Raw genomic sequence first — 25,637 nt, 5'->3', positions numbered from 1 at the left:
AAGTTACCTCCCCCAACGTTGTGGTCTCTGCAGGGCCTTTTCCCCCTGAAAGAATAGTAAGGACGCCTTCCCCGACACATCTATTGCATTAAGATAGCCCCAGCTGCTTTTTAACTCTATGATGAGAAACATTGAGAGAGAAAAGGCGCGGCATGTCGCCTGTTCCCGTACGGGTACTGGGAACCGAAGAGCAGTGTATGACACCTTTTATTGGGGGCGTTGGGAAGGCGGCCGACCCAACTGCTTCTATCACGCAGTCGGCAGTTACGTAACAATTGACACAACGTCGAATGAGTGACAGAAGAGGAACATCATGGTTACTGTTGTAACCTCCGTTCCCCGACGGAAGATACGAGACGTTGCATTCCCCTTGCCACGTCACTATCCCTAACACTGCAATGCGCCGTAACCTTATTCTCGGCTCCTCAGTGAAATTCTGTTTGACAGACGCTTGCCCGTTCCCCTTTATACCCATATGTCAGGGGGCGGGACATGCAAATTTTGTCTGCCAATTTGACATTGGCCTTTTCTCAAGTTCAAAGATACGCAAGGCTTTCAGAAGAGACCCCTTGTGTCACTACAATCGACACAACATCTTGTTCCTTCGTATTCTACAATTCAAAAATACAAATATTGTATTTTTTTTATATAAATTTACAACAAATTTTATTTAATTGTTTAGATATTCATATTTAAGTATGTTTATTTTTTAATATATATTGATTATATTACATTTATATTTGTACAATTCTTGTATAACCACATGAAAACCTGCCCCATTTAAATTTGACAACATGACCTGACCTGATTTTCATGAAAAATACCTTTATCCTAAGAACACATTTAAACCTCTTGGTAAAAATTTGTGTTTACTCTTTTTTTCTTTTTGTCCAATTTGCCATCAGTGACATATGAGCAATGAACTGTATAGATTTAGCCAGTACACTCAAGGCTGAAAAAGCAATCTGGAACCACGTAAGTTTTAATCATACAGAATTTATGTTGCTATCTGTGTGTGTATTGGCACAGTATTTATAATCATAACTTTTTAGCATTCCTCTGTGTCTCATAGCACAGTGCACATGTGTTTGGGATGAGTGCAGGAGTTAATTGACTCTGATGGCGTCTTGTTGAGGGAGTGTGGTGTCAGGTATGGCTGAGTTTTGTTTACCTGACCTTGAGCCTCGCAGTGTCTATGAGTCGCCGACTGTGTGGATTAGCTACACTTCCCCTTAGGTAATCCTATCTCTCTTGCTCTCCCACACGAGGACACTCATTCACACACACACACACACACACACACACACACTCGCACACTCCGTGTCAATCTCACACTTACACACTCATACAGCAAACAACCGTTTAATTGACCCTCACTGATCTTAAGTCTCTCTCGGCAATACGCTTCTGTTATTATGTGCACACTGCAGGTGCAAGGTCTAATTGTAGAATATTATAGTGTATCTTTTGTGCACTATGTGTAGATTGTGTATTGTCTTCGCTATACGCTATGCCAACATGATCACACGGGAAGTTGACATGCTGTTTCCGAAAGTTCCTTTACCCTAGGATCTATAACAGTATGCCGAATCTCTGACATGCAACAACTCTCCAACAGTTCAACGATGATTACTTTCCCTCATGGCTTGACTGGTAGCACATTGCATCATTCGCATGGGAGACCAGAGTTCAATCCTCAATCAAACGAGGAAGTAATCATGATTGTATAAATAATCACAAGCGTAATGAGGTTGCATTTTTGTCTCTAACATTGCATTTGTCTTTACTAATGGTTAGGGTTATATTTGGGTTTTGGTTGGGGGTAGTTAAAAAAAAAAAAAGCATTTCTCTTAACTGTTTTACACCCACAGCTGAAAAAAACTATTTTTACAACTGGCTTCTGGCGAACTCTCCTGGATATAAATGGATGTCACACTTGTTTATATGCTCTGAAAAACTTTAGCCTCTTTAGCTTTAGCCTCTGGAGGCAGTGTTTTCAAATTCGGTCAATGTATACAATGTAATAATTTCGGCTAAAGAAAAATCAGTACACACTTGCTGATTTTTATGTGAGATCAGGCTGGCTATGCATCACTTAATTTCATGTAAACAAACTGATGTCAGTTAAGGAAATTCTGGGCTGTCATTAAAGGGTTCAACTTTTAACGCACAAAACAGTTAAAAAGAGTCCTGTGACAAAACAGCATGCCGCCGATCTCAGTGATGTTTGGCCAAGTTCGGAGTGGCATACTACTATACTAATCTTACTATTTATGCCATAGACAGATTTGTATGCCCATCCGAACTCAGCATTTGTCTTTGTAAGAAATGCCAACAAAACAACATCTGTTAAGAAAACAAATTCAATTTTTACATTGATGCTTGTGTCAAAAGAGTAACATCACTAGTTTCAGCCGATATGCCATTTTAAAAATGTATGTGATATATTGCGAAAAAGCGTTCAACACAATGACCTTCTGTGAGGACAATGAGCCTCACTTACCTTAGAAATCCTATACCCATTGTGTATTATCACATTGAGAATCAATGGGTGCACCCAAAAGTTGGAAAATATTGCTTTCAGAGGATGCATATGGAGTTAGGATGAAAATAAGATGCATTTTGAACTGTTCTGAGACAGTGTAGACAGACAGCACACTGGAGGGTTAGTAATTAAATAATTAGGGAGCAAGGGAGTATTTTAAAAATGTCCCATGCAGCAAAGTGCATTCACTCCAAACTTTTATTCAGAAGTTCAGTTTCAGGCTGCAAATGATGTTTGCACAACTCAACATGTTTGGCAGACATGGGGCAATGGTAATTAGTACTTAGATTCAGAATGTATCATATATCATTTTATTTGAATATGGTTGACAGTAATTGGATGATGCTGGCCACTAATTCAATCAGAAAAAAATATGCTTATTTCTGATTGTTATAATGCTTCAGTACTGGCTATCACTTATTTGTTTGACAGTGCAAAGAGAGAACATTGAGATTTTTTGCCAAAGTAGAAAAAAGAAAAACAAATCAAAAAACATTGTAGCATAAAAGACAAATCAAGTCAAATAATTGTTTTATTTGTTTATTTGTGCTTTTCCCAATGCATTGTTCCAAAGCAGCTTTAAAGAAAATGAGCTGTAATTTATCTTACATCTTTAAAACATGAATAACCATTATATATATATATATATATATATAATTTTAGAACAAGCTGTTTTTTGTAGTTTGTGTTTTGAAAGCTACTGTATGTGTTCATAGAACAGTGAACTTTTTTTTATCTCAAAAGATCAAGGAAAATTGGATTCTTAATGATATGACCCCTTTAAGGTATCAACTAATTAGCAAAGTTTAAAAGAACACATTAGTGCCCATTTTTGATTTTCAAGTTAGTAGCTTAGTGATAATTTGCACTAGTCGTTGTCAGCAGTGTGCTCTCAGGTCTTTGTTTGTCAAGTTAATGATCATTAATGAGAGGTAAGAATCTCTCACTTGAATTAATTAAAGCATAACCCTTGTGATTGTGACATTCTCCTGACAATGGCACTTTGTCTGACAAGGGCTTGTTTGTGTATCCATAGTAATAAAGCACTTGATGCTTGGATGAGAGTGCTTAGCTGCACTCTGCACAAGTGTTTTTAGCTTGTTAGCCTACTTAGTGTTGCTTATTCTTATTCTTATTGGTTCATCATTCGCTATGCGCTCATAACATACAAACCCCCTCCCCCCACCTGGAACTCTGCATAGGGCATCAATTTGGCCAGTGCCGGCCCTGATCTTGTCTCGACTGTGTGCATTTGTTTTCTCCACTGTGTTTTACATAGATTATTGCATCAATCTCAAACATCTAATGATCAGGAACCACATCGATCTCAAACCCTTACTCCTCAAGTACAACCATAACAACAACAAAAACAACAACAACAATCAATTGTGGTAAGTTATGTGTTATTTCTTCTTGCATTGCATGCCACATGCTTACTATAGCTTCTTCCATCAGCAGTGAGACATTTGCATGTATTAAATATAAGGAATTATTCAGGCTGACAGAGAAGGTTAATGAGTTTGTGGAATGCATCCAAATGCTAGTGGAGGTCAGTGAGAAAGAGAAGTCAGTAGAAACGGTTTCGAATGCAGTTAGTACAGCAAGCAACACACACACTCTGGTTCCGGGTGTAGAGCTCCCGCAGCAGGGAATGTGGGTGACGTCTCGGCGGCATACTCACTCAGGTAAAACGACACCATCCTCCCATTCCTGTTAGGGCTTCCAATCGAGTCTCTCCTCTCAGTGATGCACCCTCTGAGAATCATGTTGATAGAGCCTTAATAATTGGTGATTCTATTGTAAGGAACATGGAAATAGAGATTCAAGCCACCATCGTTAAATACATTTCCAAGGCTCGAGTGTCTGACATCAAGTGTTCCCCAGTCGGAAATCACTAAAGATAATGTTAAAGAGGTGTGTGAACTTGCATTGTAATATGCTCTGGCCACTCCCTGCTTATAGTAGTTTTTTTTTTGTAGATTAGTGTCACTGAACGGCTGGATGTCTGAGTGGTGTCCGTAGAATAGTGTAGGATTTATAGACATTAAAAGAGTATTTGGGGTAGACATGACCGGCAAAAGAGAGATGGACTCCATCCCTCCAGGTAAGGTTCTGCTCTCGTCTCTAATTAATTGAGAATTAATAGTGATAGTATTTGACAAATTGGGACCCAGGTCATGAAGCAGACAAACTTGTTAATCCAAATGTCTGCTAGCTGCCTTGAGACATCACACGTCACATAAACTACAACACATAGATACAGTATTACCTAGATATCATATAGAGACTGTGTCTATTCCCCAAACTACCAAACACAAACCCCTCAATAAATCATTTAGACATTTTTTTTTAAGATAAACATCATATAAAGGTAGGTCTACTAAACATTACATCTCTTTCTACCAAAACACTAATTGTAAATGAAATTATTGTGATCATAGTTTGGATGCACTCTGTTTGACTGAATCTTGGATTAAAATGGATGAATAGATTAGTTTAAATTAATGTTCTCCCTCAGGTTATTGTTATAAACATGAGCCTCTCCTGAAGGGTTGAAGAGGAGTTGTTACTAAAATTTACAGTAAAGTCTTTGGTGTTACTCAGCGGACAAGATATGTGTTTAAGTCTTTCGGATTAATAATGCTTATTGTGACACTTTCAGATATAAATAAAAAATCTCTGTCGTCTTTTGCACTTGCAACAGTAAATAGTCTGTACTCAGATTTTTCTTGTTGAATTTGCACATTTTCTATCAGATTTAGTAGATAGAGCTTTAATTGTTGGTGACTTCAACATTCAAATAGATAATGAATATGACACATTGGGATTTGCATTTATCGATATTCTTAACTATCTTGGAGTCAGACAAAATGTGACAGGACCAGCTCATCGCCATGTTCCTACGCTAGATTTAATTCTGTCATATGGAGTTGATGTTGATACTATATAAATTGTACCGCAGAGCGGTGACATCTCAGATCATTAACTTGTCTCTTGTTTGCTGTGATCAGCTATGTCACTGAGAGAAGAACTATTCTTTCGACCAGTAAAGATAGCTTCATTTACAATCTTCTCTCACATACTCAGTGATTATCTCAAATATGCAGTAAGCCAAAAAGTCTGGAAGAACTTGATTTAATAACAGAAAATATATATACAGTCTTTTCTAGCACTCCTGATGGTGTCACCCCATTAAAATTCAAGGAAAAAGCCCCGCACCATGGTACAATGATAACACTCATGATCTCAAGAGAGCAGCTAGAACAATGGAGCGCAAGTCTGTTGCTAAAGTCAGGCAGTAAAAGCTGCCAGATCAGCATATTTGAGCAAACTCATAGAAAATAACCACAACAATACTAGTAGTTTATTCAGTACTGTGGCTAAATTGGTTAGAAACAAAGCGTCGACTGAACCAGATATTCCATCGCAGCACTATAGTAAAGACTTGAATTTCTTTACTGACAAAACTGAAATAATCAGAAATAAAATTGGAACTATCCAATCAACCATCACAGAACCTCAGAAGATAGTGTCTTATACATTTCCTTATGAACAACCTTCGCTGTCATAGGTCATGAAGAGTTAACAAAACTTAAAACCACTACATGCATGTTAGATCCAATATCAACTAACCTCTTAAAAGAGGTATTCCCTGTAATCTCAGAACCTCTTCTAAATAGTATTAACTCCTCACTCGCCGGTCCTATTAAGAAGCCACAGCTTGATCCTGCAGAATTGGCTAATTAGAGACCAATTTCAAATCTACCATTTATGTAGAAAATACTAGAAAAGGTAATCTCCTCACAACTATGTTCATTTCTACAGAGAAATGGTATGTATTTACAATTTCAGTCAGGATTTAGGCCCCATCACAGTACAGAGACTGTACTTATCAGTGTTACGGATGACTTGCTTATATCATCTGATCGTGGCTGCATTTCTCTTCTACTGCTTATAGATCTTATTGCTGCCATTACAACAATAAAAAAATACTAGAAAAGGTAATTATAGAACGGTGATTCTATATCACCATTCTAAACAGCACTGTGGCAGCAGTGGAGTCATTCAGGTTCCTGGGCACTACCATCTCACAGGACCTGAAGTGGGAGATACACATCGACTCCATTGTGAAAAAGGCCCAGCAGAGGTTGTACTTCCTTCGCCAGCTGAGGAAGTTCAACCTGCCACCAGTGCTGCTGAAACAGTTCTACTCATCAGTCATTGAGTCTGTCCTCTGCACTTCAATAACTGTCTGGTTTGGTGCAGCTACAAAATCAGACATCAGAAGACTACAAAGGACAGTTCGGTCTGCTGAGAGGATTATTGGTTGCCCCCTGCCTCCCCTTCAAGAACTATACACTTCCAGAGTGAGGAAAAAGGCTGGTAAAATCACTCTGGACCCCACTCACCCTGCCCACTACCTTTTTGAACTGTTGCCTTCTGGCCGGCGCTTCAGAGCACTGAGCACCAGAACCGTCAGACACAGGAACAGTTTTTTCCCTCAGGCCATCCATCTAATGAACAATTAAATTGCCCCATTGAGCAATAATTATGTGCAATACACAGTTTAATTTTAATTTAAATTTATATTATCCAACATATCCACTTCTGCCATTACTTACATTGCTCTGTACATAATATACAGGTTTTTGTTCTTTATATAACAGATTGTATTAGATTTGCACTAGGTGTGTATGTTGGTATGTATGAAGGTGAGTGTATGTACGTATATGTATAATTATTTATTTTGTGTTCTTTTTTGTTTTAATTACCTATGTCTTGCTGCTGTTTTTGGTATTGTTTGTATTGTTGTTGACTGGAAGCTCCTGTCACCTAGACAAATTCCTTGTATGTGTAAGCATACTTGGCAATAAAGCTGATTCTGATTCTGATTCTGATTCTGAATAGATCATGACATTCTCTTTAAAAGGCTGAATAATTATGTTGGCATTAATGGACTTGCATTAGCATGGTTTAGGTCCTATTTATCAGACTGCTACCACTTTGTATGTGTAAATGAGGAATTGTCAAATCAAACAAAAGTTAAGCATGGAGTGCCACAAGGATCAGTTTTAGGAAATCAATGAAATCAAAGATTGGATAGCCTGAAATTTCCTTCTACTCAATTCCGACAAAACAAAGGTACTAATTATTAGACCAAAAAACTTTAAAAATAAGCAGCTACAGTATAATTTTACTCTCGATGGATGTACTGTTATGTTGTCTTCTACAGTGAAGAACTTTGAAACTCAAATTTCCAATGTTTGTAGAACAGCATTCTTCCACCTCAGAAATATTGCTCAGTTACAACACATGCTCTCTGTTGCTGATGCCAACAAACTAATTCATGCGTTCATGACTTCAAAACTAGATTATAGAAATGATTTACTGGGAGGATGTCCAGGAAGTTCAAAAAAAAAACTTCAATTGGTTCAAAATGCAGCTGCCAGACTGCTGACCAGAACTAAGAAATATGATCATATTAGCCCCATTTTATTGTTGTTAAATATTTTACCCGTTACATTCTGTATCAATTAAAACATTCTGATAATGACATACAAAGCTTTGAATGGTGTAGCTCCACGGTACTTAAGTGACCTTCTGACACACTATATTCCTTCATTACAATCACATAATTCTGGTTTGATAATAGTTCCTAGAATATCAAAATCAATAAAATGAGGTACATCCTTTTCCTATTTCTCTCCTAAACTATGGAATAGTCTCCCTAACACTGTTCGGAATGCAGACACACTCACTCAATTTAAGTCTAGACTAAAGACTCATCTATTTAGTCAGGCATACACCTAATTTATCTATCAACTCACAATTAGGCTGCTTTAGTTTGTTCTGTTGGAACCAGAAACATCTATCATGATCTATAACTCTGCATAAAATTGAATGACATCTAGGCTAATATTATTTTATTTGTTTCCATGTCTCATATTCCAGGATTCATATCCCGAGGTTATCAGAGCTGGCCAGATTCAGCTCCGTTTCTGCTATGTGTCTCTGAGTGATGATGACTAAATGCAGCCGGTACTAGCCAGACATAATTTCAGTCTTTTATGATGGACTTCAGAGGATGAACGGATGACAACTCCAACTGTAAGACATTGGATACTTCATATGCCACTGCCTGAACCTTGGATTTATGATGGCCCATCCGAACCTCACCGAAATGATCTGCCGGTTGAACATCCATGCACCTCATTGATCTATGCCTGTATCACATTTATACATAGTCTTGCCAACATAAGCCTTCATCTGCCAACTTACAAAGGACAATGCATCTATGAGAACATCTGCAGATAATATTGGATGGACTTCAAATACATTAGTATTTAATCTTACAGTTTATAAAAAAATATTTTTTAAAACAAAGGTCCTTAATACTTAGTTTACTAATCTTAAACCAAGACCTGGACTGTATGGAAGCATATGGGTAGCAATATTCAATTTGACATTTAATATGCAAAATGACAATGCAATATGTAAAATGGCAATGCATTCTGTATTTAAATTTACATTTTACATTACCATTCTAGCAACGTTTGGTGCAAAATGAAAATGAAAATGAAATTACATAATTTACATTTGCCATTTCATACACTCGTTTTAATATGAATTATTGAAACGCTTTATAAGTTGCAAAATTAAAATGAAAATGTATTACAGAAATGATTAGATATGTGTAACATGTTCAAGCAAAAACTGTGGCAAAATGATCATTCAAATGTTATTTTTCTTAATTGCATTTACACTCACAGTCAAGACACTTGCGATTGCTTTTTCATTAAATGTCCCGCAATGAATGTAGCAAAATTCAATGTGCACATTGAAAATGCATTCCGAGCCGATCACGATTTTAATGATTTTATACAAATGCCTCAAGGCCATAATCTCTGTGTTTACTCCCGAATTCTGCCATGGGGATTTTAATAAAAAAAAAGGCAGTTTTGTTTTTTAAATGTAGTAACGTTAACTGTTAATAGTTATCTAAAATCGTATAAAATCATTAAAATATATTTAAGTTGTTGTTTACTTCAGTCCACACTGCTGCATTCGTCGATGTACTGTCCATCGACTAACTCCATACAAGGCCGCGATATCTTTAACTTTTAACCCATACATAAGATACCCCTCTATGGCCTCGCCAGGGATCTCCACGGCTGCTGGTCTCCCCACTCCCCTAGGCCTCTCCGAATACAATTGTTCTTCCACCACCTTTAAGAGGTCAGCAGCCAAACGGGTGTCAGTGCCTGATAAGGCAGAAAATTCCCCCAGACGTTCCAACAACGTACTGGTTCTATCACCTACATACTCGTAATTATCTTCGGAAATACTACCGTTTCTCTGTTCACGCTCCACTTCATCTGCTAGTGAATTTAACGCCAGATAGCTCTGCTGCCGCCATTTTTCCAACGCTCAAAACCATAGACTGTAAGCTCAAAACACGTAACATAGCCATAACATGTTATGTTTACCTGTTGCCGAGTCCCGCCTTTGATGCAGTGACTGACAGGGCGGGAGGGGCGGGCAGGGGCGTGATCGGCTCGAATGCATTTTCAATGTGCACATTGAATTTTGCTACATTCATTGAGGGACATTTAATGAAAAAGCAATCGCAAGTGTCTTGACTGTGAGTGTAAATGCAATTAAGAAAAATAACATTTGAATGATCATTTTGCCACAGTTTTTGCTTGAACGTTACACATATCTAATCATTTCTGTAATACATTTTCATTTTAATTTTGCAACTTATAAAGCATTTCAATAATTCATATTAAAACGAGTGTATGAAATGGCAAATGTAAATTATGTAATTTCATTTTCATTTTCATTTTGCACCAAACGTTGCTAGAATGGTAATGTAAAATGTAAATTTAAATACAGAATGCATTACCATTTTACATATTGCATTGTCATTTTGCATATTAAATGTCAAATTGAATATTGCTACCCATATGCTTCCATAGGACTGAACATAAATAACTAATATTGGCATTATATATATCCTGGTTAATCATAGGGGAACTGGCCCCCACAGTGAACCTGGTTTCTCCCTAGGTTATTTTTCTCCGTTAGCCATCATCTAATGGAGATTTGTGTTCCACAACTTATACCAATAATTTTTAATCAAACTACACAATGATCATTTTAAGACTCATTTTAAGACAGATATTACAGTTTTATGTTTTGTTAATGCGTGATTTTCTGTAAAGCTGCTTTTGAAAAGCGCTATACAATAAAAAATGACTTGACTTAGAACATGGGTTTGTATTTTGAATTCACAAGGGCATCAAGATGCTTGTTTAAGTATTTAAGTATTTGTTGCACTTTGTGTCATGTGCTATCAAAAAGTGGTACAGTGTACTGAAAATAAACTATTGAAATGCTGATATCAAATGGGAAACAAAGTGAAAAGTCATTTTTTTGTGTAAACCAGTAGGATTGAAACAAAATACCAATTGTGAGGTGATAATCTGTATTTCAGGACTGCTACTGGGTCCTTGAATAACGTATAATGTGTGAGGAAGGGCAGCCTGTGGAGTTTCTGGTGCCCCTGTGGGGTAAGATGGTTCCCAACACAGACTGCTGGATGAACATTTAATTTAAAAATGATATGCATCAATTCCCGCTTTGCTGTCATAACAGCTTCCACTCTTCTGCAAATGCTTTCCACTGTACTGTATGTAGAAATTTGGCTGCAGGGGTTTGCTCCCATTCAGGCACAAGAGCATCAGTAAGGCAAGACGGATGTTTGGGGTTGGGTCTGAGCTTTGAGGAGGCCAGTCAAGTTCTTCCACACAAGACGTAGTGAACAATTTCTTTGTCGACCTCACTTTGAGCACAGGGACATTGTCATGCTGGAACAGAAAAGTGCTCTCCCCAAACTGTTGCCACAAAGTTGGAAGCACACAATGCCCTAGAATGCAATTTAATGGAGTAGCATTATTATATATCTTCACTGAAATTAATTAAGTAAACATATTTGTTCATTTGAAGTGTGTGCCCATATACTTTTGGTCATATAGTGTTGAATAATTCATACTTAAAATACAATAATTCCTATGGGATCCCACACAAAATTAATGTAGATTAATAATGTTGCTGTTGTGTATACAGTGTGTGTGTGTGTTTGAGAGAGTGTGAGTGTAAGTGTGAGTTTTCTGTTTCTGCCCCTGCCATTCCCACACAAGGTTGCAACATTGTTGCAAGATTCAAGCACCAACACTGTCTGCTCTCACATTCCCACACATTTTACCCTCTGTCTTGCGGGAGCCAATCTTTTTTTTCTCATACTCTATCCCAGCTGCACATTGGGGGTGGGACACTATAAATATAGCTTTGCCAGTGTGGTTCCTTATCACAACTAAACAAGATTGCCAAAGAGAGAAGATGGACAAAATTTTGGAAGAGAGAGAAGCTTTTGATGATGTAGAGTAAGAGGTTTCAGAATGTGAGGATCACATTACTGAAAAATCTGAGTCCGACTGTGACTTTGAAGAAGAGGATGAGATTGAGCATCAGCTAGTTCTAAAACGAAGACGAGCCACAGGACCAGCCCGTCAGCAGCCAGCTCCAGGATCAGCCCGTCAGTAGCCAGCTCCAGGATCAGCCTGTCAGCAGCCAGTCCCAGGACAAGCCTGTCAGCAGCCAGCTCCTGAACAAGCCTGTCGGCAGCCAACTCCAGGACCAGAACAAGTCCTCCAGCAGCTCATAAATTAAAAAATATTGATGTCCAAAAATTTTGAAATTGAATGGTCTTCTTGCCCAAAAAATTAGCCATCCTGCATTGCTGCCAATGTGATACGGATGCAACCAGGGCCAAGGACATCAAGTCTTCTTTTGAGCTTTTCATCCCAGATTCAATCCAGAAAATTATTCTGGAATGCACTAATTTAGAAGGAACGTTGTTTTTGGAGAGAGGTGGAAGGAGATGGACCAAACCCATTTACATGCCTTCTTAGGAGTTCTTATCGTTGCTGGAGTCCAGTCCAAAGGGGACTCCACTGAATCCCTGAATTTATTTCAACAAAGTTATTACATTGCAAAATTTAAAAACGGTCAAAATGACCGCCGTGGTAGTTCTAGTGTTAAAGTAAAAATCCTGGGGAAAACTATTTAATTACAGTAATGTGAATATTTGTAATTCATTACTATACACCCCTGTATACAGTTTAAGTCAGAAGTTTACATACACCAAATACATTTAAACTCAAACTCAAACTTTTCACAATTTCTGACATTTAATCATAGAAAACATTCCCTGTCTTAGGTCAGTTAGGATCACTACTTTATTTTAAGAATGTGAAATGTCAGAATAATAGTAGAGATAATTAAATATTTCAGCGTTTATTACTTTCATCACATTGCCAGTGGGTCAGAAGTTTACATACACTTTGTTATTATTTGGTGGCATTGCCTTTAAATTGTTTAACTTGGGTCAAACATTTTAGGTAGCCTTCCACAAGCTTCTCACAATAAGTTGCTGGAATTTTGTCCCATTCCTCCAGACAGAACTGGTGTAATGGACTCAGCATTGTAGGCCTCCTTGCTCGCACATGCTTGTTCAGTTCTACCCACAAATTTTCTATCGGATTGAGGTCAGGGCTTTGTGATGGCCATTCAAGTAGCTTGACTTTGTTGTCCTTAAGCCATTTTGCAACAACTTTGGAGGAATGGTTGAGGTCATTGTCCATTTGGAAGACCCATTTGCAACTGAGCTTTAACTTCCTGGCTGATGTCTTGAGATGTTGCTTCAATTTATCCACACAATTATCCTTCCTCGTGATGCAATCTATTTTGTGAAGTGCACCAGTCCCTCCTGCAGCAAAGCACCCCCACAACATGATGCAGCCACCCCCATATTGGGATGGTGTTCTTCAGCTTGCAATCCTCACCCTTTTTTCTCCAAACATAACGATGTGATTATGGCCAAACAGTTTGATATTTGTTTCATCAGACCAAAGGACATTTCTCCAAAAAGTAAGATCTTTGTCTCCATGTGCACTTGCAAACTGTAGTCTGGCTTTTTATGGCAGTTTTGGAGCAGTGGCTTGTTCCTTGCTGAGCAGCCTCTCAGGTTATGTCAATATAGGACTCGTTTTACTGTGGATATAGATAGTTTTCTGGAATTTTCAAAGCTGCTTAAAGGCATAGTTAACTTAGTGTATGTAAACTTCTGATCCACTGGAATTGCAATATAATCAATTAAAAGTGAAACAATTTGTCTATAAACAATTGTTGGAAATATTACTCATGTAATGCAAGAAGTAGATGTCCTAAACGACTTTCCAAAAATATACTTTGCTAATATTAAATAAGTGGAGTGGTTGAAAAATGTATCTTAATGTATTCAACAATAGGAATGTAAACTTCTGTCTTCAACTATATATATATATATATATATATATATACTACTTCAGTGCTGGAATGGGTGTTTATAATATGCCACTGAGAATTTGAGATGTTTTTATTGTTTGTTTTATCAAATGTATCAGCATCACCATTAAGACCCACATATATCTCACTTATCCTGAAAAACGTATCGGTTACCTAACGTAACCTCGGTTCTCTCTAGATGAGGGAACGAGTATTGCGTAAGCTAGCTTACGCTACGGAAAGATTCATCTTTTCTGAGATATTGAAGCCAAAAAATTATCCTTAATTTTTGTATCCATTGTCAACGCAGTGCGGCAGCTGCAGACCTTGAGCGGGCTAGCTAGCGAGCTCATAGGTTGCTCTGCGGCAACTGCTGCAGCCTATAGACGAGCTTGGGCTTAACTCGCGATCCAATGAGAGGCGCCCGCTGCCACTGCAACAAAGCCCGCCAAAATGGGCGTGACTAGATTGCATATAAGCGTAGTTCGTAGGCTGGAACCCTGGTTTTCATTGACTGAAGCTTAAAAGTCGCCGTGGCGCGAAAGCACGGCCGGCTACGCAATACTGCTCCTCATCTAGAGAGAACCGAGGTTACGCTAGGTAACCGATACGTTCTCTTACGAGAGGTTCTCTCAGATATGCAGCTAGCTTACGCTACGGAACCCATTGTCAACGCCGCCAAGCATCCACTGTATGAGCCCCAGGGAATTAAGGGGGACCCGTGGAGCCCTTATGAGTGGGGAAATAATATTTGGCCGGCAAGAATGCGGTCATTGATTGTGTAATACATAAGCACATAGTGGGAAGGAACGACAGAGCGGCGGTGCCGGTCTGTGTGGAATGTGTCCCATCAGTGCAGCTCACCAGGGAGCTGTAGCGCATTAAACCGCTAGTAGTTTTGCTCTGCAGAGCGGGCACTTCCATATTGTAAAATCTGACAAAGGTGGAGGGGAAGTCCATCCCGCTGCCACACATATGTCGTGAATGGAAATCCCGCTGGACCATGCCCACGAGGATGCCATGCCTCTAGTGGAGTGAGCCCTAATGCCCAACGGGCATGGCAGGTCTTTTGACGCTGCATGCAGCAGCAATAGCGCCCACTATCCATCTAGATAGTGTCTGTTTCGAGGCGGCGAGACCTTTGGTGCGCCTCGAATCTAAAACGAAAAGCTGCTCAGAGCGTCTGAAAGCGGCGGAGCGCGCAGTATACAATCTCAGTGCTCTGACCGGGCAAAGGAGATTGGCGCCGCTCGCTAACGGAAGCTGGCAGCCCGATAGGGAAATGACCTGTGCTCTGGAAAGGAGTACCGATCACCTTGGGAACATAGCCGTGTCTAGGCTTTAAAATGACCTTGGAGTCACTTGGTCCAAACTCAAGACACGCAGCTGACAGACAGCTGCGAAGGTCTCCCCACACGCTTGACTGATGACAGGGCAGTCAGAAAAACGGTTTTGAGTGAAAGGTATTTCAAATCCACGGATTGAAGTGGTTCGAAGGGGGGCTTTCATAGTTTCGAGAACTATAGAAAGATCCCAGATAGGAACCGATGGGGGCGCTGGGGTTCATCCTTCTAGCTCCCCTGAGGAAGCCGGATGACCAGCTCGCTTTTACCCCATGACTGGCCGTGCAGGGTTCAGCTTAACGCCGCAACGGCCGCCACATACACTTTGAGCGTGGATGGGGATCTGCCCTTATCCAGCAGCTCTTGTAGAAATACGAAAGCAGCTGACTTACACCCCACATGTCCGCGGGTCCAGGTCTCGGTCGGTGCACCATTTTGAGAACACAGACCATTTTGACGATAGAGTCTTCTCGCGGAAGGGGCTCTAGCATGTATGATGGTGTTTATTACTCCTTCTGGCAGAGCGACTGGTAGTCGCTGATCACCCACGCATGCAGCTCCAGCTCTGGGTGGGGATGCCAGATTGTGCCGCGAGCTTGAGAGAGGAAATCTGCTCACTGGATGGGCCACGGCGCTGTCAGTGACAGCTGCGTAAGCTCCGGAACCATGTCTGATTCTCCCAACGTGGGCTATGAGGAGCACCGAGTGACGCTGCTTCCTGATCCTCTGCATTACCTGTGGCAATAGCGCAGACGGGAGGGAAGGCGTAAGCGGGCGCCTGGGCCAGTCCTGGGCCAGCTGCCCTCGCTGAGAAAAATATTGGGCAGTGAGAGTTCTCTTTGGACGCAAAGAGGTCTCATCTCCGCTCTGCCGAATAGGTGCCATAACGCCTGGACTGTTTGAGCTGCAGGGACCATTCCCCTGGGGGAATATTGTCTCTGGACAGTCTGTCCGGGCCGCCGCTCAGGTGGCTCTGGCACGCGCGCCGCCTCAGCGAAGCGCAGGTGGCACTGGGACCAACTCAGTATGCGTTTCGCCAGATGGAAGAGGTTCCTGGATCTGACAATCGCCCTGACGGTTTAGGTAGGATACCACAGATCTGTTGTCCGAACGACCAGGACGCGGTGACCCTGAATGACCGGGAGAAAGACGCAGCGCCAGCATCGACCGCTATCATTTCCAGACAATTTATGTGAAGGAGCTTTTCCTGAACTGACCATAGGCCGAAAACCGGAGAGCTCTCGCGAGACCGCGTCCCAACCCGGTTGGACGCTGCCTGTCGAGATGACTTTTCGGGCGAGATACAGCTCCCATTGTCACTCCCCGCTGATACCATTCGCCACTGTCCAGGGCTGCAGAGCTGAAATACAGGTCTGAGTCACCTTGATGGGCTGGCGCCAGGCCCGCCCGGCGAGACGCGGGTGTTTAGCCAATGCTGAAGCGGGCGATGTGCAGTAAACCCAGCTGAAGTACTGCTGCGGTTGAGGCCATGTAGCCTAGCACTCTCTGAAATTTCTTCAGAGGTGTGAGGCTGTTCATCTGAAATGACGCCGCTAGTCGCTGCACACGGCGCCAGCTGTGTAGATAAGCGAGCCGCCATTGCCACTGAGTCTAGTTCTATTCCAAGGAAGGAAATTGCCTGACTGGGCTGTAGTGAGCTCTTGGTCCAATTGACTGCAAGGCCCAAACTGTTCAGATGACTGAGGAGAACTGTCCTGTGAGACAGAAGCTCCATATGTGATTGTGCCAAAATCAGCCAATCGCCCAAATAGTTCAGAATTCACAAACCCTGACTCAAGAGGGGTGCGAAGCGCCAGGCCCATGCACTTCGTGAAAGTACGGGTGCTAAGGACAGGCCGAACGGAAGGACGGTGTATTGATAAACCTGGCCGCCGAGGCTAATCTCAAGAATGGCCTGTGACGGGATTTATCTGAATCTGAAAGTATGCATTTTTCAGATCGAGAGAAATAAACCAGTCCCCTGGCGCACATGCGCGAGGAGTTTGCTGGTTGTAAGCATTTTGAACGGTCTTTTGCAAGCGCTTTGTTCAAAAACCCTGAGATCTAATATTGGTCTGAGGCCGCCGTCTTTCTTGGGGACAAGAAAATAACGGCTGTAAAACCCCGACTCGCTCAGGGAGGCGGCACTCTCTATGGCCCTTTTGCACAGAAGGTTTGTTATTTCTGAACGAAGCATGCACGCTAAGCCTCCGGTTCAAAGTAGTTTCGAGCCGCTTCTGAAGCAAGGAGGACGGCGATCGAACTGTAGCAAATAGCCCTGTTTTATTGTGCTTAACACCCATTCGGATATCCCTGGAATATCTTCCCACGCTTTGAAGCGTAATGTTAGAGGGTGAATGGCCAAATCGCTTGATTGCCGCGACACAGCGCTGAACAGAATGTGTGAGCCGCTTACTGTGCTTATGCTGGACTGCTCGCAGACAGCATGGACAGGCTGTTCTGTGAGTGACTTCCGATTGAGGTGAATGGGGAAAGAGTCACGCCTGTTAAGTGATGCGCAAGCATAGCCACGGGCACGGGACTTACATACAGAGAAGTGTTTGCTGGCCGCGTGACAGAGCCGGCAGAGAATGGGCGCCACGACGATTCGCGGAGCGCATTTATTGACTCTAACACTCGAAAGTGGTTCGTGAACCGCTTTTGAGTGTGTTCTGATGGGGACACGGAACGGTAATGCTTGTGTGTAGAGGTGAACACTAGATTGTGGGCACATTTTCTACACATAAGGCTGGTCGTGGTGACAGAGCTGCCAGAGAATGGGCGCCACGACGGATTTGTGGGTGCGCGTATTAACCCTAACACTCGAGCCGGTCGTGAACCGCTTTATGTGAGTGTGTTCTGATAGGGACACGGACGGTAATGCTTGTGTGTAGGGGTGAACACTGAATCGTGGGCACATTTTCTACACATAAGGCTTTATTTTGGGTCGCCGTGGAAACGGCGCTTGAGTGCAGGCAAGCCGGTAATATCACCGCTTGTTGGCTGCTGAATCCACCACTGCAGTAGCCTGAGAGAAGGGGACTGACAGGGGCGCACGGGACTTACATACAGCTGGCCGCGGTGACAGAGCCGGCAGAGGAGGGATGACGCGACGGGCTCGTGGGCGCTTATTAACTCTAACACTCGAGCCGGTCGTAACCGCTTATGTGAGTGTGCTCTGATAGGGACACGGATGTGTAATGCTTGTGTGTAGGGGTGAGCACTGGATTGTGGGCACATTTTCTACACATAAGGCATGTTTACTCTTTACAAGATTTTTGGTCGCCGTGAAAACGGCGCTTGAGTGCAGGCAAACGAGTAGTATCACCGCTTGTTGGCTGCTGAATCCACCACTGCAGTAGCCTGAGAGAAGGGGACTGACAGGGGTCGAAGCTTTGACGGTGGTCCGGCCGTGGCGGACTGAGCCGCCGCTTTCTCAACAACGCTTAGGAGGACTTCGGTTGCTCAGGTTTCAGTACAATCTTAGGCCGAGGCCCGCAGGGGGGCGGCTGTCTGAGCGCTGATCGAGGGCGCCGCCCTGTCGACGCTGAGAAGTCTGGCTTGTTGAGCTGGGCGCTGTGAAGAGGCTCGTGCAGGAGGCTGGTCACGCGGCGGCCTGCAGAGGAGCTAGCGCGACGAGGCAGAAAGAGATTCATGGCTTGGGCTTCGAGAAACGGTCAACAATGCCACTCACCGCGGAACCGAAGAGACCGGACAGAGAGAGCGCGCAGTAGTGCGCTCAGCTTCTCCCAAGTCGGCTAGTCAGATCTGAAACAGCCTCTGTCTGTAAGACGGCCATGGAATGCAGAGCAGATGCGCTTGGCCGGGCGGCGGTATAGGCGCCGCCAACACAGGCGGAAGTAGTTCTGCAGGCCTTAGACGGAGCACCAGCTTAGACCGCCATCTCGCGGAGGGCGGGCAAAGGTGCGGCGTGGAGTCTGTTGGGAGCCTGTTCAGGGGCGGTGACCACTGAGCCCGAGGCGGTCGACGGCCTGTGTGAGGAGGCGCTAGTTCCCCTCGACCGGCACGGGTCCTGCTGGATTCCTGGGCCGAGGAGGAGGCGCGTGAGCCTGACCACCTCGCTGTCCGAAGCCATGATGGAACAGCCCTTATCCTCCGCTTCGTCCGGAGATGGCAGCAGAGCAGCCGCCGGGCGGCAACTGCGCTGGCCCCGAGTGGGCGGGAGGGTGAAGGCGATGCTCGAGGGAGGGGCTCCGGCGAGGCAATCGCTTCTACCACTGGTTCCGCAGCCTTTGAGAGCGGCGCTTTTACTGCGCTGCTGAATGGAAGGCGGCGCGGGCGGCTCGGTCCTGAGCGCTCGAAGTCGAGCCCGCAGGGTCGACATCGGAAGCTCCTCGCAGAGATCGCGATCCGCCTTCAGCGAGGGCGAGCTCTGCATGCCCCAGTCCCAGGCAGAGAGCGCAGATGACGTGGCGGTCTCCGGTGCTGAGAGGGGCGCGCATGAGGCGCAAGTGGAGCGAGGCATCTTTAAAAAGACGCCGTACTTTTTGTGAAGTTCATAAGAACTAGCTTGCTTTAAAAGGATACGCCGCCGGATGGCGTAGCTCGCAGGACGGCTGAAGGTGGCGAAGACGGCCGGCTTCTTCGAAGCGCTGTCCACGCTTGCTTGATGCCCCTCGAACGGCGCACGCCGCTTCCAGTTCAGAGATGCGAAGAGCTTCGCTGAAGAGATGAAAATCAGGGTTCCAGCCTACGAACTACGCTTATATGCACTCTAGTCACGCCCATTTTGGCGGGCTTTGTTGCAGTGAGCGCCGGACGCTTCTCATTGGATGCGAAGTTCGCCCAAGCTCGTCTATAGGCTGCAGCAGTTGCCGCAGAGCAACCTATGAGCTCGCTAGCTAGCCCGCCAAGGTCTGCAGTTGCCGCGACTGCGCTGATAATGGATACAAAAATTAAGGATAATTTTTGGCTTCAATATCTCAGAAAAGATGAATCTTTCCGTAGCGTAAGCTAGCTTACGCAATACGAGAGAACCTCTCGTAAGAGAACATTAGTTCAAAGGAGGTCTTGCCACTTTTAAATCAAATATTTACTTGTTTGTAGATTCTTTGGTCTTTTGACTTTTGCTCTTTATAGAAAACCTGGAGATATCAGGTATATTTTAAATTCGTGATTTCCAGCAGTGGAAAATACATGAAAGTTAATAAAATCTTTAAAAATCTTTAAAAGCACCAGACCCATGACACAATGAGAAGTGCAAGTGCTTGTGGCACAAAGAGTTCCGGTTCAAATCTGGCCTATTAAAATCTTATTTCACCTTGTCTGGTCATTACAGTTAAAAAGCCCATAAACTAAAGGCAGTTGCTATTTGCACCCTGGTGCAAATAATGGTATATGCTATTTATACCCCAGGGCAGATATTATTTTATTTGAACCCCAACCCTGGTGCAAATAATGGAATACATTAATTGCACCCTGGTGCAAATAGTGTCAGATATCAATTGCACCCAAATTTAAATACAAATATTCAGTATTGGTATCACTGCAGTGTGTTTTTTGTGTTTATTTAGAGTCCCACAGACACACTATATTAAACCCAACCTCAAAACCTAACCTTACCATAGAAAAAAATAACCAATGTTTTACTACAGTAATCATAGTTTCCACAAAATGAACCATGTTACTATTTTACCACCATATTACTGTAGCAACACAATGGTTAATTGCATTAAAACTATGGTTTCTGCCAAAAAAAAAATAACATGGTTACTACAATATTATTAATAAAGTGATGCAATCTACGCACAATTGATGCCAAGCCGTGGGAAAGAGTGCGAATGATAGAACCCGCATCTGGATCAAACAATTTTCTTCACTCCCGGACATTCACCATGACCAAATCACTGCAATTAAATCAACATTTATATTCATTTGTATGTATTATTTTAAGTAGTATTAAAGGAAATATTAAGAGTGGAATCAGAAAATCAGATTGTAAAAGAATGGGACAAAACACTGATTAGAATGGCGGTCGCTAGGACAACAATAAACATGCACTCATTGTCTTTACATCCCACACCCATGCAGCGACATCTATTGTCTAGTTTGTCGTATATTTCTGTGGTTCCACCAGACTATTGGGGTGCAAATAGATGCACTGTGTGGCAGATGCCATTTACACCATGGTACAAATAGACACTCCATACACGGCATGTGTGAGAAAAGTCTTTTTTTTTTTGGAAAAAATAAAATAGTTAAAAAAATATTATTTAGCTATATTCTAAAATATTTCATTGAAAATTGGTTTTTGTAAGTGCAATATCTAAATAAGAAATATTAATAATATAAATAATAAATACATAAACTGGAAAAGCCATGGAAGTACATTTGTAAAAAATGTGGGGACCCTGTGGTGTTATCGAGAGCTGAGGGCTTTAGACCACACAGCTAGATTATTGTGAATGCACTTTCACAGAAAGCAACTGTGTATTTCCTGTTCATCTAACCACAGAATAATTAAGACAGGTGTGGTTTTCATCAGCCTAATTTGTGGAGAAGCCTAATGTTGAATATCAATGTTCTATTGTGTGTGTGTGTGTGTTAAGTTAGATGATCAAGTGATGATTCATCCATGTCTGTGTCCGTTCTTTCCCTCAGTATGGCTTGAACAGGATCCCCGTCTATCTCTGCCTATATGAATCAGAGTTCCTCTTTAGTAGCAGGTTGCAGCTCACTGTCATCAAACATTCACTATGAGGGACTCATGATGTGGGCTTATAGAGAGCTCTAGGAGATCACCATGTGCCTGTGGAAACATGTGTTATTGAAGGGAACATTGTATTCCCAAAAAAGCATTCCTTTGATGTTCTGCAGGGGAGTTGTCTGTTTTTTAATATTTATTTACAAAGATTTTCTTGGCAGGTGGTTTCTGTAGGTATGAGCCATGACAGTCACTTCAACAAAATACATATTGCCTATTGTAATTAATGGTAATGATAGTAGTAAGGTAATTGACTATCAGTCAACATTGAGGATCCAACACTCAGAATGTAACTGGAGTACTGTTCCTATTTCAAAAGGTGCACTCAGTCATTTTTTGTCCTCGTTAAAATGTTTTACTTTGAAATAAGTAGTACTGTTGAAATATATGTCATATCAGTAGCCTCAAAAAAGTGGTTCTATTTTACATGGAGTGTGGAGTTCACCATGTTAAGCCTAATACTACTCACTTTTTCTAATTAATCCTCCTATTATTGGACACTTTCTACAATCAAATTAATTATGCATGGTCGACTGTGAATAGAGTATTTCTACAATGGCATTAGTAACCTCAAATGCCATTTCCAATATTACTATGCCATTATTAGTATCATCTACGATTAGTATCATCATCTATGTCACTAGATGTTAATTCAAGTCAAACATGACTGCCATATTGACCAGCACAACATTAAAACTAAACAAATACTGATTGCATCTTTATGGTGTTTAATATTAGTATAGAATAATCTGCTGAGTGTCAAATAAGTGAATAACCAAAAATATATTATTTTCAGCTATAGATATGCTTTGTTTTATCTCGGAACTAAATCCCACAGTTTCAAATTGATGGTGCATTCAAAAAGTATTCAGACTTTTTTTTCACATTTTGTTATGTTGCAGCCTTATTCTAAAATGCTTTAAATATTTGTATTCTACATTTACATTTATGCATTTGGCAGACGCTTTTATCCAAAGCGACTTACAGTGCACTTATTACAGGGACAATCCCCCCGGAGAAACCTGGAGTTAAGTGCCTTGCTCAAGGGCCCAACAATGGCATCTTGGTGGTGCTGGGGCTTGAACCCCTGACCTTCTGGTCAGTAACCCTGAGCCTCAACCACTGAGCCACCACTGCCCCATATTCTTTTTCACATCAATCCACACTTCATACCCCAAATGACTGAGCAAAAAACATATTTTTACTAACTTTGCAAATATATATATTATATATAAATGAAATATCACATTGACATAAGTATTCAGACTCTTTGCTATGCCACTTACACTTTCGCTCAGGTGCAACCCATTCTCTAGATCATCTTTGAGATTTTTCTACTCTTAATGACCAGGAGTCCACCTGTGGAAAATGCAACTGATTGGACATAATTTGAAAAAACACACCCCTGTCTCTATAAGGTCCCACTGCTGAAAATGCATTTTTGACCAAAACCCAAGCCATGAGGTTAAATTAACTGCCTGCAGACCTCAGTGTCAGGATTGTGTTGAGCCACAGATCTGGGTAAGGCTACAAAATGTTTGGCTGCATTGCAAGAGCACAGTTGCATCCAAATTTCTTAAATGGAAGACATTTAGAACAACCAGGACTCTTCCTAGAGCTGGCCGCCCAGCCAAACTGAGCAATCAAGGGAGAAGGGCCTTGGTACTCTTACCAAAAACCTGATGGTCACTCTGGTTGAGCTCCAGAGATCATGTGTGGGAGAAACTTGTAGAAGGAAAACCATCACTGCAAAAATCCATGGATATAGGCATTATGGAAGTGTGGCCAGATGGAAGCCTCTCCTCAGTGCATGACACATGAAAGGCCGCTTGGAAATTGCAAAAAACACTCAAACTGTGAGAAACAAGATCTCTGGTCTAATTAAATGAAGATTGAACTGTTTTGCCTCAATTCCAAACATTATGTCTGCAGGAAACCAGGCACCACTCATCACCTGCACAATACCATATACCACAATGCTTGGGGACTAGTTAGGGTTGAAGGAAATCTGAACGCAGCAAAATACAGAGATATCCTCAATGAAAACCTGGTCCAGAGCGCTCATGACCTCAGAATGGGCCGCAGGTTCACCTTCCAACAGGACAATGACCGTAAGCACACAGCCAAGACAATAAAAGAGTGGCTTAGGGACAACTCTGTGAATGTCCTTGAGTGGCCCAGCCAGAGCCTAGACTTAAACCCAATTGAACATCTCTGTAGAGACCTGAAAATGGCTGTCCCCATCCAACCTGACAGAGCTTGAAAGGATCAACAGAGAAGAATGGCAGAAAATCCCCAAATCCAGGTGTGCAAAGCTTGTCGCATCATACCCAAAAGGACTTGAGCAAGTAAACGCTGCCAAAGGTGCTTCAACTAAGTACTGAGTTAAGGGTCTGAATATGTATATCAATGTGATATTTCAGTTTTTTTTTTTTTTTATTAAAAACAAATAATCCCCAATTTTTTTTTGCTGTCATTATGTAGTATGGAGTCTAGATTGATATAAATTACTTTAAAGCATTTTAGAATAAGGCTGCAACATAAAAAAATGTGGGGAAAAATTTTTATTTTTAAAAATAACTTTTGAATGCACTATAGTTTCCATTTCTTGTTTAATTAATTTTTGTCTGCTTCAAATGTAGCACAATGTCTTTTGTGTTCATACATGTTTAATTAATTCATCAATGACTATCTAGTGATAGGCTGGTATTGTTTTATTATCAACAGTAACCATTTTTTTTGTCACAAATGCAAGCAGGAATGAGGACCCAATTGCAGGAATAGAGTGAATGCAAAAACTTTATTGAAACAAAGATGAACATAAATCTCTCATGGGAGGAGAGAAAACAGACTAATATAAACAAGAAAAAAGATAACAGAAAGGACTGACAAAAAACAGGAACATAATGTATACAGGCACTGACTGACTGACTGACTGACTGACTGACTGACTGACTTAACAACACCAACTTCACAAAACAATTTGACAAACACAAGCGGGAAGAAGTCACAATATATAGAGGGAGACAATCAACATTACAAGGACTAAATTAGGAGGTGTGGCAAGGTGAACTAAGCGGAAAGGGTCAGAAGAGTGCATGGCAGACAAAAACACAAACAGAGCCATGTGCTTAAACACAAAACAGAGACAAACACACTGACAGATAACAAAAAGGCTGTCAGACCAATGTTGTGACATTTTATCATCTCTTTAATTTGATTATATTGCTCAAATGTAGATGTAAGCTGTGAGGAGAGTAGCAAATATCAATTAAGCAGTACTGTACTACCCCAAATTCTGTAACTGGCCACCACCAGTGTATTTGAATGAGAAGTGTTCCAGTAATTGCTTTTAAGCCTGATTTAAAGTAATCACTTTTTCTATTCTTTTTTTCACAGACATTAATGAATGCGAAAGAAACCCATGCAAAAACGGAGGGAGCTGCACAGATTTGGTTGCAAACTATTCCTGTGAATGCCCAGGGGAATATATGGGAAGAAACTGTCAGTACAGTAAGTACATGTTCCTGTTTTTATGGATGTTTCCTTCCCTGCCCCATTTCTTCCTTCTCAGTCCATCCTGCTGGCTTGGTATTAAGTTAATGTTATGACAGTTGGGAGCATCTTTTTTTTTTGG

At 41.8% G+C, this 25,637-nt stretch overlaps 1 protein-coding gene across 5 annotated transcripts in view; it reads left to right on the top strand.

Annotated features, from left to right (window-relative positions):
* Nucleotides 1-25,637, top strand: part of LOC127639989 (EGF-like repeat and discoidin I-like domain-containing protein 3) — a 325,228-nt gene that overhangs the window by 157,561 nt on the left and 142,030 nt on the right. For all 5 annotated transcript variants that reach the window (XM_052122382.1, XM_052122366.1, XM_052122373.1 and 2 more), the window contains one exon: nucleotides 25,400-25,513. In XM_052122382.1, the coding sequence (XP_051978342.1) occupies nucleotides 25,400-25,513 (114 nt within the window). The remainder of the gene's footprint in view (nucleotides 1-25,399; nucleotides 25,514-25,637) is intronic.

This window comes from Xyrauchen texanus, chromosome 4 (genome assembly GCF_025860055.1).
Source record: "Xyrauchen texanus isolate HMW12.3.18 chromosome 4, RBS_HiC_50CHRs, whole genome shotgun sequence".
In the NCBI taxonomy this organism is placed as follows: domain Eukaryota; kingdom Metazoa; phylum Chordata; class Actinopteri; order Cypriniformes; family Catostomidae; genus Xyrauchen; species Xyrauchen texanus.
The sequence above is the reverse complement of the archived record's forward strand: the minus strand, read 5'-3'. Positions and strand labels throughout refer to the sequence as shown.